The 16,150-nt window shown below is 44.5% G+C and overlaps 1 protein-coding gene across 1 annotated transcript in view; it reads left to right on the top strand.

Annotated features, from left to right (window-relative positions):
* The first annotated feature begins 2,487 nt into the window (after nt 1-2,487).
* The window catches only part of LOC143298231 (uncharacterized), a 32,524-nt gene continuing 18,861 nt past the window's right edge, over nt 2,488-16,150 (top strand). Inside the window, exons 1-5 of the mRNA XM_076611034.1 lie at nt 2,488-2,923; nt 7,777-7,830; nt 9,107-9,182; nt 11,363-11,542; nt 14,682-14,848. Coding sequence (XP_076467149.1) covers nt 2,903-2,923; nt 7,777-7,830; nt 9,107-9,182; nt 11,363-11,542; nt 14,682-14,848 — 498 coding nt within the window. The 5' untranslated portion in view covers nt 2,488-2,902. The remainder of the gene's footprint in view (nt 2,924-7,776; nt 7,831-9,106; nt 9,183-11,362; nt 11,543-14,681; nt 14,849-16,150) is intronic.

The raw sequence follows: 16,150 nt of genomic DNA, 5'->3' as shown, positions 1-16,150 counted from the left end.
AGTTTCTAAATTGTTTTGCCAGTATACCACTGCATGAGCTGCTGAAAGCAACAAATAGCAACCACCCACATAATATGTCGAGATATATTTTTCATTCCTTCAACAGGAGAAATAAAATGTTAATGTAAGCGGAGTGGCCACTCTCATACTATGATGATTAATGATCTTTGTCCGTGCTACGATTCAGTAAATGGTCGTTAATTGCGTATTTAACCCCCACCCTCACGCCCCCCTCATTATGTTGTGCTGTGGTGTTTATATTTGACATAAGTTCACAGTTGGGCCAACAGCAAAGTGAGAGCTGTATTACCAATGGTTTTTCCATTGCAATCGGAAATCATTTACTGCTTAGTATATTGTGAAGGACTATGACTCTCAAAATAGGAGGCAAAATTGCACTGGCTGTTAGTGCTGCAGCCTTGGGGCTGGTTGGCCTTTGGGAACCATCCCAACGCCGGTTGTCCTAAAACCGTCTTGGCCGAGACACTCTCCACTATGATCAAATTATAGCCCATATAGTTGGGAAATCAGTTACCTCCTCTGCTGTTCAAAGTCGAACACGACTGACTATCATATCTTGTTTCATTTTCAATGAGTTACTACATTTGAATTATATGTAATACTCCCCTAAAACGGAGTATGGGTGCCTATATGGCGGGGTAAAAACGGTCATACACGTAAAAGCCCACATGTGTACATACGAGTGAACGTGGGAGTTGCAGCCCACAAACGAAGAAGAAGAAGAAGAAGAAGAAGAAGAAGAGGAAGAAGAAGAATTATATGTAATCAATAATTCTTTCTTTCTTAAAAAAAAAATTTTCTTTCTTGTGGTGTCCTTTATTTCTGTCGTTCCTTTGTCTTCTTTATCTTTTCCTTTGAGTCTTTGTTTCTTTGTTCCCGTCTTTCAATATTTTTTTCTTATCATTCTTTCATTTGATCTGACAGGTCATGATGATTTTTTGGGGGATTTTGTTTTTGATAAGAAAATGCTCAACAGATTGTGTGTGTGTGTGTGTGTGTGTGTGTGTGTGTGTGTGTGTGTGTGTGTGTGTGTGTGTGTGTGTGTGTGTGAAGTTTTTCTTCTCTATCTTTTATTCTTTCTTTCCATTCTTCTTTCTTCCCTTATTTGTCTGTCTTTCTTTCTTTCTTCGTTCACTGGACAGCGACTCCCAAGCTCGCTCGTATACACATGTGGGCTTTTTACGTGTGTGACCTTTTTTACCCCCGCCATGTAGGCAGTCATACTCCGCTTTCGGGGTGGGGGTTACAGGGTGGATGCCGGGTATATTCTTGTTTCCATGGCCCACCGACCGCTGACATGGATTAGGGGATCTTTAACGTGTGTGTTTAATCTTCTGCTTGCGTATTCCCACGAAATGGGTTCAGGCACCAGAAGGTCTGCACATTTGTTTCGTCAATCCTTCCATATATGGCTTTTCTTCATGCCGTTTTTTCTTTCTTTCTTTCCTCTTCCTTTCGGTTTTTCTTTTGTTTTTGTCTTTCGTTTTCTCTATCTTTATTTCTCTAGTTTTTTTTCCTTTCAGATTACTCTTTCCGTTGTTCTAGATGACAAGGAAATGCGTAGAACAAATGTGGTGCTTACCTGCGTGGAATAAATTGCGCTGTTTTGGAAAAAAATCCTTTTACAAATTCCATTTTGTCCCTTTTTGCCATTCTTACTGCATCTTCTTTCATAAAGCATCTCTTATTGTCATAGCATGTTTATGCGTATGACAAATGTACAAATGCAGAGTGTCAGGCAATAAATCTTTTTAGAATTAAAAAAAAAAAAAAAAATCTTTTATTGTGGTGTCCTGTATTTCTTTCGTTTTTTTTCTATTTTCGTCTTCCCGTCTTTTCTTTTCATTCTTTATTTCTTTGTTTCTTTCTGTCAATATTTTTTTCTGTCATAATTCGCTCATTTGGTCTGACAATCATGATGATTTTGAGGGGATTTTATCTGTTTTTGATAAGAAAACACTCAACAGATAATGTGTGTGTGTGTGTGTGTGTGTGTGCGTGTGTGTGTGTGTGTGTGTGCGTGCGTGTGTGTGTGCGTATGTTTGCGTGCGCGCGCACATGTGTGTTAAGTGTACTTGCGTGCGTGTGCGTGCGTTTGTTCACGTACACACACGCGCGCGCAATACACAGACAAGCACACACACACGTGTACAACGCACATACACATAGGTCAACACACGTTCATAAAAGATTATGCACGCACGAGATCTCTCTCTCTCTCTCTCTCTCTCTCTCTCTCTCTCACACACACAAGCGCGCGCGCGCGCACGCACAAACGAATCCGTGCATACATAGGTGCTTGCACCAACGCGCATGTCTATGTGTCCGCGTGCAGGCACGCACCCGCTTGCTAACAGGCTGGCTACCTGTGCGCGTGCGTCTTTCTCTTGCTTGTCAGACAAGAAAAAACGACGACGGACAAAGAAATCAACGTCAGAAACACAAAGAAACGTGACTTGCAGTAGTTAAAACACCTTGGCTGCCCTTGTCCTGTGTGTGTGTGTGTGTGTGTGTGTGTGTTTTAATGCGCGCTAGTTTGGAGATGGTAGGGGAGGGAAGAAGAACGCCCCAGTAGTGTCATTTTCGCAAAGTTTGCTGCTCTCCTAAAAGAGCAAGACTGGGCGAAAGACTGTTGTCGTTGTTGGGCAGACGAGTAGGGCATGAAAAAGAATCCTTCTCCCTTTGTCATTGTTTGAGACAGGGAGAAAGAGAGAGAGATAGAGCGGGAGAGAGAGAGGGATAGAGAGCGAGAGGAGGCCTACTTTCTATCTTCTTGTGCAACTCTACGAGTTTGGGTGGTTGTTTTTTTTTAAATAGTGTTTTCCTTTTTTTTCTTTCTTTCTTTTTTTCTTCCTAAGATTTCTTCGTTTGTAGGTGGACAATGTTGTGGTTCGTGGTGGCTGTGAGTATCGATTTTCTTTTCCTCTCTGTCTCTCTGTTTTTGTTTTTGATGGTATTTTTGATAACTTTCTCTTTTTTTTCTCATTGTTGTTTATTGTTTATTTATTTCTTTCGCTTCTCAACCCTTCGCCCCTTTTTTTTTTTTTTTTTTTAAAGCTTCATGGATGATGGCAGATTTTATTTTTTCAATTGGATACAGCGTTTCATTTGTGACTTTCTTCTTCTTCCTCTTCTCGTCATCATCATCATCATCATTATTATTATTATCATTACCATGGTTATAATGATTATTGTTGTTGTTGTTGCTGTTTTGTTATTGTTAGTTTAGTAGTTAGTATCACGATGATGACAATGATAATGATTATGAATGGCATTATTTTCATCATTATTATTATCATCAAAATGATTTCATGTATTATCTATCTATCTATCTATCTGTCTATCTATCTAAGTCTGCTCCAGTAGGCCCAGCTGCTATTATCACATATTGTAGATTTCACCGATGTTTATTTCATAATTGATTTATTTTAGTTGTTGATATTTGTACATGTTCTGTATTAATGTACTCTAGCGTGAACAAGGGCTCCTGTAAAACTGTTTAATGCGGAAAAAGAGAGAGAAAAAAATCAAACAAACACGATGGAAGTGCTTGTTATGCGCATGTATGCGAACAAAACCAACAAATAATGAATCAAGTAAGCGCAAACAAACGAACAAACAAACAAGCCAATATGAAAAAAAACCAAACCACACAACACCCCAAAAACAAAACAAACAAACAACAACAATAACAACAACAACAACAACAAAAATTGCATTGAAATTGTAAGCATTTACGGTATAAACGCCCAGTACCAAGTAAACGTCCACCACCACCACCAACCCCCCCTACCCCCACTTTGTGTTAAAAATTGTGTATTGGGTAAAATACTTTGTAAACGCCCAACCCCCCCCCCCCCCTCCCACTTTGAAGAAGAAGAAGAAGAAGAAAAAGAAATATAAATTACAATCTCTGTTTGTGATGGTGTTGCCCTCTAAAGCGATGCAGGTTTAGATCTTCAGATACAGGACAGAACGACTTCTTAAAAACCCCTTCAGCGCCAGGGGGAAAACAGCAGAAAGTGGTGTTTCAGGTCATAACATAAACCATTATCCAAAACAATAAGCCTGAAACTGAGAAAATGGTGTGGAGATATACCACCCAAGATAAACTGTGTGAATTTTCAGCCTTCCAGAGCTATTTCTCTTTTCCTGATGACATCATCAGTGACATCACTATGCACGTACGTAATACGTTTTTGACAGTCAAGGGGTTGATGTGTCACTGGAAAGACAAGACAACTAAGAGCATGAATTTAATCCATGACACACAGACTTGTCTCAGTCGCTAGAGTTTCGTTCTCTTTCTCTCTCTGTGTTTCTCTGTCTGCCATTCTCACTCTTTCTTCCTCTCTATCTTTCTGTGTGTCTCCGTCTCTCTCTTTCTCTCTCCCTGTCTTTCTCTCTCTTTCTCTCCCTGTCCCTATCTCTGTCTCTCTCATTTTCCCTGACTCTCTCTCCCTGTCTGCCTGCCTGTCTGTCTGTCTGTCTGTCCGTCTCTCTCTCTCTCTCTCTCCTCTCTCTCTCTCTCTCTCTCTCTCTCTCTCTCTCTCTCAGAGAAAGCAAAGACTTCAGTACATAAACGCATCCATCACATCGTCCAACATTTCCATATTGATAAACATCAGTTCATCAAGAGACTTCCCTCCATTACATAATTACGGTCCACAGTAAACGGCCAGCCCTCATTAATCATACCGCCAAAATGACTGAGGGACTGAGCTTTCATCAAAGGGTTCAAACGTCCACCACCCAAATTTTGGGTGACATTTGTGCAAAGAGAGGGTGTGGGCACTTACGGGGTAGTTTACAGTATTTTACCATCAGGGAAAAAAAAAGAAAGAAAAAAGGGGGAAAAAAAGGAAAAAAAAAGAAAAAAAAGGAAAAAGAAAGAAAAAAAGAAAGAAAGAAAAAATTGAAAAAAAAGAAAAAAAAAAGGGGTGGGGGGGGGGGGGGGGGGGGGGCGTATCCCTCGATGGGGTAGACTTAATTGTTGTTGTGTGTTGTTGTGTGTTGGATTGTGTCGTATGACACTCGCTACTCGTGTCACGCTAAACGCCTTTCTGTGAAATTCGGTTCCCCCCCGGTTGTAGTGCCATCGGCAATATTTCTTCTTATTATTATTATTCCTTTTCTTTTTCCTTTGTTTTTGTGTTGTTGTTGTTGTTGTTGATGATGATGATGATGTTGTTGTGGTGGTTGTCTTCTCCGCCTCCACCTCCTCCTCCTCCTTAGATACCGAATACTTTATTATATTAACAAAAGAAATTCACGCGTGGTGTGCGCTACACAAACAATGCACGGTATGAACGCACAAAAGGAATAAAACGCTCAGATGTCAGGTTGATGTGGGATCTCACAATCATAAACGCCCGCTGATCACAGTCATTCAATATCAACATAACTCATGTATACATAAAAGAAAAAAAAGCTTAACTGCTAAGTTAATATAAGCATCACATAAAATCATCACAGGCAAACACATGCATAAATCAATGTAAAAAAAAACTTAACTGGTAAGTTAATATAAGCATCGCATAAAATCATCACAGCCAAACACATGCGTAAATCAATAACATACAAATCTAGAACATAGACATACACGATTAAAATCAAGCTAATTAGCAGTATTTAAAATCTGATACAAGATATAAAGTACACACATACGTACACATACGTACACACACACACACACACACTCTCTCTCTCTCTCTCTCTCTCTCTCTCACACACACACACATGCGCACTCGCAGACTTATTATAACAATAGTTGAGATTGGCGAACTGAATTGACTAGGGCGTAAAACTGTTTTAGGCTCTGAAAGTTTTCAGCCTTGAAAATCGGTGTCGTTTCCCTGAAGGTAAGAGGTCATAGTATTTTGATAGTATACAGCTGTCATCGCGTATGACCTGTGTTGATTTTTCTTTCATCCGTCGTTTGGACAGCTCATTCAGAGGTTCTTGTTTGACACCAACTATCTTGCTGGACACATCTGCAATTCTACTCAGTATGCTCTTGTTATTCACCTTTCAAGTTCCATACCAGCAGATAAACGAGAAAGTAAATACTGATTCGATGAAGCAGTGGTAAAAATTTTGGGATTGACCTGAATGTTTCTGAGCTTGTGTGAGCAGTAGATGCGAGAGTGGCATATCTTTTGGATGTGACAGGTATTGGGTGTAAAACTGAGTTTATCGTCAATTATTTTTTCTAAATACTTGTATTCCCTAACCCTTTTGACTTGTTTGTCGTTGATAAAGAGATGAGGGACAGGGGTCGAACTTTTCTTGAAATCAATAACCGTTTCTTTCGTTTTTTTCAACATTTAAATCTAAATAGTTCTTCTTACACCAAGATGAAAAGATCTCAACTTGTTCAAAATAGACAGTGTCAGAGTTAGAAAGATCTTCAAGGGCAGAGTCATCAGAGTATTTAATCAAAGGTGTTGTTTCTGTACAAGTACAGTCATTGGTAGATAATGTGAACGGGACAGGTGACAGAACTGTTCCTTGGGGGACACCATTGAAGTTGTTTTAAAAGAGGAAAGAGCGTGATGGAAACGAACAGACGACTGGGTCCTCTTAACGAGAAAGTTGATGATCCATAGAACGAGCTTTGAACTGAGATTAAGGGAAAGAAGCTTCAGTGCCATCAGACGAGGTTGGATGGTGTTGAAAGCAGAAGAAAAATCTATGGACAGAACACAAAGGAATTTGGTTTCTCAAGGTGGGTGTATGCGTGATGAAGGAGGGTGAGTGTAGTACTTCTATTGGCTCTGTAAGCAAACTGGTGTGGAACAGTTTATGACAGAATGTATTTGAGAATTATGCGTTCAAAGCATTTCATCACACCCTTCTTCTTCGCCTTCTTCATCTCCTCCGTCACCTTCTTCTTCTTCTTTTTTTTTTTTTTTAATAGAAACTACCACAAACTGGTTGTCTTATGAGACTGATGGAGGCCGCTATTACGATAATAACGTTGATAACAACGACGATGATGATAATGATCATGATGATTGTTATAATTTTTATTATAATGATGATAATAATGGTGATTATGATAATGATCATGGTGGTAATCATGTATAGCATCATGATTGTTGTCATATCACAAGCTTCAAGGTCTGCACACACACACACACACACACACTCACGCAAACGTACACACGCACGAGCAAACGTACACGTACTCACAAACACGCACAGAGAGACAAACAGACAGGGACACACACACACACACACACAGAGACTGACAGAGGCACACACGCACACAATGCACTCATTCTTTATCATCACGACGTATGCGAAGTCACAGCCCTGACTGATGAATGTGCAGCATTATTACAAGAGAGACGCTTCAACGTTAGGGACAGTGCATGCACTGTGTAACTTCTCTCCCTTAATCCTCTGAAACAAAACCGCATTGTCAATAACATAGCGTAATATGTAACACGCTCCCATCATCATAATAGGCCTCAACACAAGCCGGAACTATCGTCGTTGTTTTTTATGTTAGTTTTCTGTCATATTTTTTTTTTATGTGACGCTCTTCATTTTATTCATGTTGATTTATTATCATCATATTTTCTGTCATGTTTTGATGTGACACTCTTGCATTTGTGGCAAACCCCCTCCCCCCCCCCCCACACACACACCACCCCTCCCGTTCCCCACTCTCCCGTCCCCTTATATTTTGTCATTTCTGTTGTGTTATTCATTTTATTTTATTTTATTTTATTTTATTGTCTGTCGAAGGTCGCTGTCTTGGGACAGGCAAGGGGAGAAAACCTTCCTTCCTGCGTGAACACGGTAAGTCCGGATGAACTTTTTCCTGATTTCCGTAACAAAAAAGGACAGGCGTTGACATACCTCTCCTGGCCCTCCCTCCCCGACCCCTCCCCCCCCCCCCAAAAAAAAAAGGCTGAAGGGGGCTTCCATACAGTATTGTTATGAAACAAAATTATTCTACAAATAGTCAGCCATTTCCACAACACTTATACTTCCAGATAATCCACTCAAAGCGCTTTGCGAAGTTTAAAGCCAAAAGGAAAGAAAGAAAGAAAGAAAGAAAGGGGAAAAAAGGACAGAACAGAACTGATTTTTAGCAAAATAGCTCTGAAGAAACACAGTTGAACACGGAACAGAAGAAATAAAGTTGAACGTATTATTTCAAAGTGTTCACGTACGTTGAATCGTGTGAAACGATAAGTTTCCTAATAATTTCCAAAGAAATGGCTTTGCTTGTATCGTCTTCAATGTCAACCAAGCATGTTCGTTCAAATGACTTTTTTCCCTTCTTTTTTTTTCTTCTTCTTCAAACACAGACATGGATGTGTTCACCATGAGGACAGAATAAAGGCTAAGGGGATTAACTGCAGGATAGCATCGAAGGCTGTAATAAACGCATTTCCCCCCTTTTATCATTCTTTTTCTGCTTCCACGATCGGTTTATCTGAATCTGTCTGTCTGTCTGTTTTGTCTTGTTACTGGAGAGAAATGTCTGCTATCAGAATAACATTATTCAAAATTTATCCCCCAAAAGGAGGAAATAGTGGATGTTTCATAACCACACAGACATATGAACAAATAACAAATAAACAAAACGGTCACACACGTAAAATGTTAAATGTTACACGTTTGCTGAATGTGTGTGTGTGTGTGTGCGTGCCTGAAATCTGATTGAATGACACAGGAAACGAATGATGAGCGCCCGGTGGCAGCCGTCGGTCGGCTCTACCCAGGTAGGCAGCCCGTTGTGTAAATGAACCCATGTTTGTAAAGCGCTCAGAGTAGGGTCTCCGACCGAGGATAAGCGTTAGCAGTCCTGCACATATGTTGACCTGGGAGATCGGAAAAATCTCCACCCTTTACCCACCAGGCGATGTCACCGAGATTTGAACCCAGGACCCTCAGATTGAAAGTCCAACACTTAAACCATTCGACTATTGCGCCTGATTATGACTTTTAATCATAAATTATGACAACGGCCCCTTCCTCTCTTTTCCTTTATTTCATTTTCATTTATTATTATTGTTATTGTCTTTTTAAAATTATTAATTATTTTTTTAATTTTTTACTTTCCCAGAATTGCGGCTCCAAGGATTGCAGAATCATCCAGCGATGTTGGGGGAAAGACTGTCAAGTTGGCACCACATGTTTAGGTGGGTATCTTCTTCTTCCTTCTTCCTCGTTCGCCTCCCATTAGATGAGCAGCCCGGTGTCCTTGATGAAGGCTGCCGTCCGTCGCAGCTCCTCCAGGGTGCCGCACAGTTTGGCTTCCACTGCTGTCGGTGTTGGCCAGTACTTCCTCCTGGATGCTGCATGCGTCGTACAGTCTTGAAGGATGTGGTCGGTTGTTATTGGTCCCTCACCACAAGGGCACTCTCCACTCTGTCCAATGCCAAATTTTGTGTGCATGTGGTGGAGCAGGCGGTTGTGTCCAGTCCTCAGGCGGAAGATCTTGACCTGTTCCCGTCGTTCCAGCAAATGGTATCTGTCTTCTGGGTTTTATTTGGGGTGCTGGAGGCGCCACTTTATTTCAGTTAGGTGGGTATGTTTTGCGTAATAGTAGTAGTAGTCGTAGTAGTAGTGGTAGCAGCAGCAGCAGTAGTAGTAGTAGTAGCAGTAATAGTAGTAGTGGCAGCAGCAGCAGCAGCAGCAGCAGCAGCAGGAATAGTAGTAACAGCAGCAATAGCAGCAGTAGTAGTAGCAGCAATAGTAATAATAGTAACAGCAGCAACAGCAGCAGCAGCAGTAGAAGTAGTAGTGGTAGTAGCAGTAATAGTAGTAGTAGTTGTAGCAGCAGCAGCAATAGTAGTAACAGCAGCAGCAGCAGCACAGAAAGCCGTGTTGTGGCTGTCTCGGTGAGCGAGGCGTTGAACTTCTGATCCAGTGTTCACCTGTGATCGGGGTTCGAACCACCACGCCCCCTCGATCCCTCCCGCCTCCCCCCCCCCCACCCCCTCTGCCGCCCCCGTCCCCCCACGCCCCGTTCTGACATGGTATCGTGCCTCTGGGAAAGCTCGCATTGCTTTTACTCCCGATTTTCCTCACTCCATTATCTAGGCATAGATGGGTTACCCTCACTCCATCATCCAGGCATAGATGGGTTACCCTCACTCCATCATCCAGGCATAGATGGGTTACCCTCACTCCATCATCCAGGCATAGATGGGTTACCTTCTCTCCATCATTCAGGCATTGATGGATTATCCGACGACGGCGGAAGGGCGAGAACTGGGCCCCGCCTTCCAATGCCGAGCCCTTGACCGCAGTGGCTGTGAAAACACTGCCTCGATGGCCTTCAAAAGGCTGTGAGACCTTCCAGTTTATTTTATTTTATTTTTTGTAAGTCGTAGTATTCAACTCCACGAGGAGAGATGCTTGCCAAGATTTCTAATGCAGAAGAGGCTGCGAAAGATAGAAAAACCAGAGTCATGAACCAGACTTCATGTGTGCGAAGTGTTGGAGGGACTGTGTGTGTGTGTGTGTGTGTGTGTGTGTGTGTGTGTGTGCGCGCGCGCGCACGTGGGGTGTATGTGTGCAGTGAGTGCATGTTTGAATGGGGAAGAAGTCTATCTTGTCCACTGCACAATGTCAGCACTTATCCTTTTCTTTATGTATTAAATAAATAAATAAATAAATAATGCGGATGAATAAAGCTTTCCGCTCACGAAAGACAGCGACATCAAGGGGAAGGTACAGTTGATACCATACACACAAAAGCACTATGTTTCAGAGGTTGTATATTTCCATCAGATCAAAGGTTGTCAAGCACATGTGTGCGCTCATGCGTGCGTCCGCGCGTGTGTACTTGTGTATGTATGTATGTATATATATACATATATACATATATATATATATATATATATATATATATATATATATATATGTGTGTGTGTGTGTGTGTGTGTGTGTGTGTGTGTGTGTTGTGTGTGAAAAGCCAATATAACAGACCGGCGACAAAACAGTTTCTTCTTCTTCTTCTTCTTCTCCTCCCTTCTTCTTCTTGTCCTCCCTCCTACCCCCCCCCCCCCGCTTCTCCTCACTCTTCTTCTTCTCCTCTTCATTATCATCATTATCATTATCATTGTTATTACTATTAGGATCATGATGATGATGATGATGAATGTTATTATCATTATCATTGTCATTATCACTATTATCATCATCGTGATAATGATAAGAGGAACAAGAATAACCGTCATGATGATGATGATGATGAAAATAATAACGACAATAATTTAATGTCATCATTATTATCGTCATCATCATCATGACGGTCATTCTTCTTCCTCTCATCATCATCATCATCATCATCATCGTCACCTCTGTGTCATAGCCCCCCAGGACGTCCCAATGGGGGCGGCCCCAGGAGCCTGCCTGTACGACAGCCCCCTGCTGCAGTCGGTGGACGGGGGTGTCCTCAGCGAGATCCAGTGCAGCGCCGCGGCCATCGACCAACAGTGCCCCGTGGGCACCACCTGTCAGGACTCCGGGGTCTGCTGCACCGGGGCCCCCAGTGAGTCGGAGGATAGATTATAGACTGGAGTAGAGTATACTAGGCCAGAGTAGAGTGGAGTAGATTGAAGTGGAGTGGAGTAGTGTGGAGTGGAGTAGAGTGAAGTGGAGGGAAGTAGAATGGAGTAGACTGAGGTGGAGGGGAGTAGAGTGGAGTAGAGTGAAGTGGAGTAGAGTAGAGTGGAGTGGAGTAGAGTAGACTGAGGTGGAGGGGAGTAGAGTGGAGTAGAGCAGAGTAGGGTGAAGTGGAGGGGAGTAAACTAGACTAGACTAGACTAGACTAGAGTGGAGGGGAGTAGAGTAGAGTAGAGCAGATTAGACTAGACTAGAGTGGAGGGTAGGAGAGTAGAGTAGAGTGGAATAGAATAGAATAGATTAGATTAGAGAAAACTAGAGTAGAGTAGTAGAGTAGAGTAGTAGTGTAGAGTGGACTAGACTAGATTAGAGTAGACGAGAGCAGTAGAGAAGAGTAGACTAGAGTAGAGTAGTAGACTAGATTAGAGTTGATTGGACAATACTAGAGTAGTAGAGTAGAATAGACTAGTCTGGACTAGACTAGAGTGGACAAGAGTAGAGTGGAGTAGAGTAGCGTAGAGTAGAGTCAGAAGTTCAACGGATGTGTGCAGGCTAGCTTCACCAGGATCTCCAGTGAGTGGGAATAGACTGGACTAGAGTAGAGCAGCCTAGAGTAGAGTAGAGTGGACTGGACTTGAGTAGACTAGACTGGACTGGACTGGATTAGACTAGAACAGAGCAGACTAGAACACAGTAGAGTAGACTAGAACAGGGTAGACTAGAACAGAGAACATTAGAATATGCTAGAACAGAGTACTGTAGAGCAGAGCAGAGTAGACTACAACAGATTAGAGTGGAGTAGAGTGGAGTAGAGTAAGAGCAGAGTTCAGAAGCTCAACGGATGTGTGGAGACCAGCTGCACTGGGGGTTTCCAGTGAGTGGGGATAAGCTAGAGTAGAGTAGAATAGAGCAGACCTGGAAGCTCTACGGCTGTGTGGACCTGCCCTCATCGTGTGTGGAGTCTGTTCAGCGAACGAGAAGCAGCAGCAGCAGCAGCAGAAGAAGAAGAAGAAGAAGAAGAATAGAATAGAATAGAATAGAATAGAATAGAATAGAATAGAATAGAATAGATCTCTAGAAAAAATTGAGATCAAAGATTGGAGGTCAAGATCACAATATGCCATATGTTATTGATACAAAATGTTTCCATGTACCATAGATTTAAGATCAGAGGTTAAAGGTCAAGATCACAATAAGCCATATCAGAAAAGTTTCTATGTACCCAGAGAGATAAAGTCTTGTAAAATATGGTATTATGTTTTGTCAATGTAAGAAGAAAAGCCATAAAAAGGGAAAAGGTCAGATGTCAAAGTTCAAGGTCACAATATGGCACATTGGGAAATGTCGAAGCATGATATATCTCGGTTGTTTCCATCCAATTTACACAACATCATGTTCCATCCAAAACGAATAACTACACAAATGGTACAGTTATTTCTTTCGGTTAGAACATGATGCTTTGTAGATTTAGAGGTCAAATGTCAATGTCACAATAACCCAAGTCTTTTTGTCTAATGATTTTTTTTTTTTGCGGTGAGGGTTTCTTGTTTCATGATTCCTATGTCAAAGTAAGAGGGTTCCACACATGAGACTTGAAGGCCTTGCCTGTGTTTTTCATGTGTGTGATTATTTACCTTTTAATTATCTGTGTGCTTATTCATTCAGTATGCATTTATTCATTAGCTGAAGCGCACACTTACGCCTCAGATGAAATCTGAATGAATAATTTAATACATGATTAGATACATAAAAAAACAACAACATAAACAATAGACAGACAGACAGAGAGACAGACAGACAGACAGATAGATAGATAGATAGATAGATAGATAGATAGATAGATAGATAGTACAAGCTGGGCAGGCCCCTGTGCTCTTTTGCAGTTCCGGGAGCTGGAGAGTGAGCGAGACAACAAAAAGTGTGTGATCAATTTTGTACTTCAGCTAACGAACAAATGCATAAAGGATAAATGAATACTACACATTCACTTTTGTTCTCCCCCTCCCCCTGTCTCTCTCCTTGTCTCTCTCTCCATCCCCCTCTCTCCCACTCTACCCCCCCCACCCCCCATCTCTCTTTCCCCGCTCTCTCTCCCTCCCCTCCCCTCTTTCCCTTCCTTCCCCCTCTCTCTTTCTCCCTCCCCTCTCTCTATCCCTTCCCCCCTCTCCCTCCTCTCTCTCTCTCCTTCCCGCTCTCTCTCCCTCCCTCCCCCTCTCTCTATCCCCCCCATCTTCCTCCTCTCTCTCTCCTTCCTTCCCCCCCTCTCTCCCAACCTCCCCCTCTCTCTATCCCTTCCTTCCTCTCCCTCTGCTCTCTCTCTCCTTCCTCCCCCTCTCTCTCTATCCCTTCCCCCCTCTCCCTCTGCTCTCTCTCTATCCCTTCCCCCCCCCTCTCTCTCTATCCCTTCCCCCTATTTCCCTCCTCTTTCTCTGTCCTTCCCTCCATCCCTCTCCCTTTCCTCTCTCTCTCTCTATCCCTTCCCCACATCTCCCTCCTCTCTCTCCCCTTCCTCCCTCTCTCTTTACCAACCTCCCCCTCTCTCTATCCCTCCTCCCCCATCTCCCTCCTCTCTCTCTCCTTCCCTCCCTCTCCTCTCTCCCCCTTCCCTCTCTCTCTCTCCCTTTCCCCCATCTCCCTCCCCTCTCTCTCTCTCTCTGTCCCTTTCCTCTCTCTATCTATCCCTTCCCCCCATCTCCATTTTCTCTCTCTTCTTCCTCCCTCTCTCTCTATCCCTTCCCTCTCTCTCTATCCCTTCCCCCATCTCCCTCCCCTCTCTCTCCTTCCTCACCCTCTCTCTCTATCCCTTTCCTCTCTCTCTCTATCCATTCCCCCCATCTCTCCCTCTCTCTCTCCCTTTCCTCTCTCTCTCTATCCCGTCCCCCTATTTCCCTCCTCTCTCTCTCCTTCCCTCCCTTCCTCTCTCTCTCTATCCCTTCCCCCCATCTCCCTCCCCTCTCTCTCCTTCCGCCCCCTCTCTCTCTATCCCTCCACCCCATCTCCCTCCTCTCTCTCTCCTTCACTCCTCCCCTCTCTCTCTCTCCCTCTCTCTCTCTCCCAAACTGCAGAGAACGAGTGGGCCTGCCCGTCTAAGCCTAGCCAGTACTACCAGGCCCGTGGGGACTGCAAGACCTTCTGCCGCCACGACCAGGAGTGCCCAGGGTTCCAGCGATGCTGCGACACGGGCGTCGGCTGCAGCGCCTGCATGGACACCGTGCCGCTAGCCAACTGCGAGGTGAGGGAGGGAGGGAGAGAGAGAGAGAGAGAGAGAGAGAAAGAGTGTGTGTGTGTGAGAGAGGGAGGGAGAGAGGGTGCGGACGTGTAATGCTGCACGTGGAGGAATTCCGAGGGCTGGAATGTGAGGGTGATTGAGGGTGATGGGGGAGAGGGCAGTGGGGTGAAGGGCGGGAGGGATGATTAGGGGGACCGGGGGGTGGGGGTGGGGGGGGGGGGGGGTTCCGTTTACCACGTGTGAGGGTGAGGGAGGGAGAGTGGGAAAGAAGAGAGGGAGGGAGGTATCATTTAATGCTGCACGTGCATTTTTCCCAGGGCTGGATTGATGGGGGGAGGAGGAGTGTCGTTTACCACGTGTGAGGTGATGTGAGGGAGGGTGGGAGGGAGGGTGGGAATGAAGAGAGGGAGGGTGGGAAGGAAGAGAGGGAGGGTGGGAGGGAGGGTGGGAAGGAAGAGAGGGAGGGTGGGACTGAAGAGAGGGAGGGTGGGACTGAAGAGAGGGAGGGTGGGAATGAAGAGAGGGAGGGTGGGAGGGAGGGTGGGAAGGAAGAGAGGGAGGGTGGGACTGAAGAGAGGGAGGGTGGGAGGGTGGGAATGAAGAGAGGGAGGGTGGGAATGAAGAGGGGGGGGGGTGGGAGGGTGGGAATGAAGAGAGGGAGGGTGGGAATGAAGAGAGGGAGGGTGGGAGGGTGGGAATGAAGAGAGGGAGGTTGGGAATAAAGAGAGGGGGGGTGGGAGGGTGGGAATGAAGAGAGGGAGGGTGGGAGGGAGGGTGGGAATGAAGAGAGGGAGGGTGGAAATGAAGAGAGGGAGGGAGGGAATGAAGAGAGGGAGGGTGGGAATGAAGAGAGGGAGGGTGGGAATGAAGAGAGGGGGGGTGGGAGGGTGGGAATGAAGAGAGGGAGGGTGGGAATGAAGAGAGGGAGGGCGGGAGGGCGGGAATGAAGAGAGGGAGGGTGGGAATGAAGAGAGGGAGGGTGGGAATGAAGAGAGGGAGGGTGGGAATGAAGAGAGGGAGGGTGAGAGGGAGGGTGGGAATGAAGAGAGGGAGGGTGGGAATGAAGAGAGGGAGGGTGAGAGGGAGGGTGGGAATGAAGAGAGGGAGGGTGGGTGGGAATGAAGAGAGGGAGGGTGGGAATGAAGAGAGGGAGGGTGAGAGGGAGGGTGGGAATGAAGAGAGGGAGGGTGGGAGGGTGGGTGGGAATGAAGAGAGGGAGGGTGGGAATGAAGAGAGGGAGGGTGGGAGGGTGGGAATGAAGAGAGGGAGGATGGGAATGAAGAGAGGGAGGGTGGGAGGGTGGGA

This window comes from Babylonia areolata, chromosome 23 (genome assembly GCF_041734735.1).
Source record: "Babylonia areolata isolate BAREFJ2019XMU chromosome 23, ASM4173473v1, whole genome shotgun sequence".
NCBI lineage: Eukaryota > Metazoa > Mollusca > Gastropoda > Neogastropoda > Buccinidae > Babylonia > Babylonia areolata.
The sequence above is the reverse complement of the archived record's forward strand: the minus strand, read 5'-3'. Positions and strand labels throughout refer to the sequence as shown.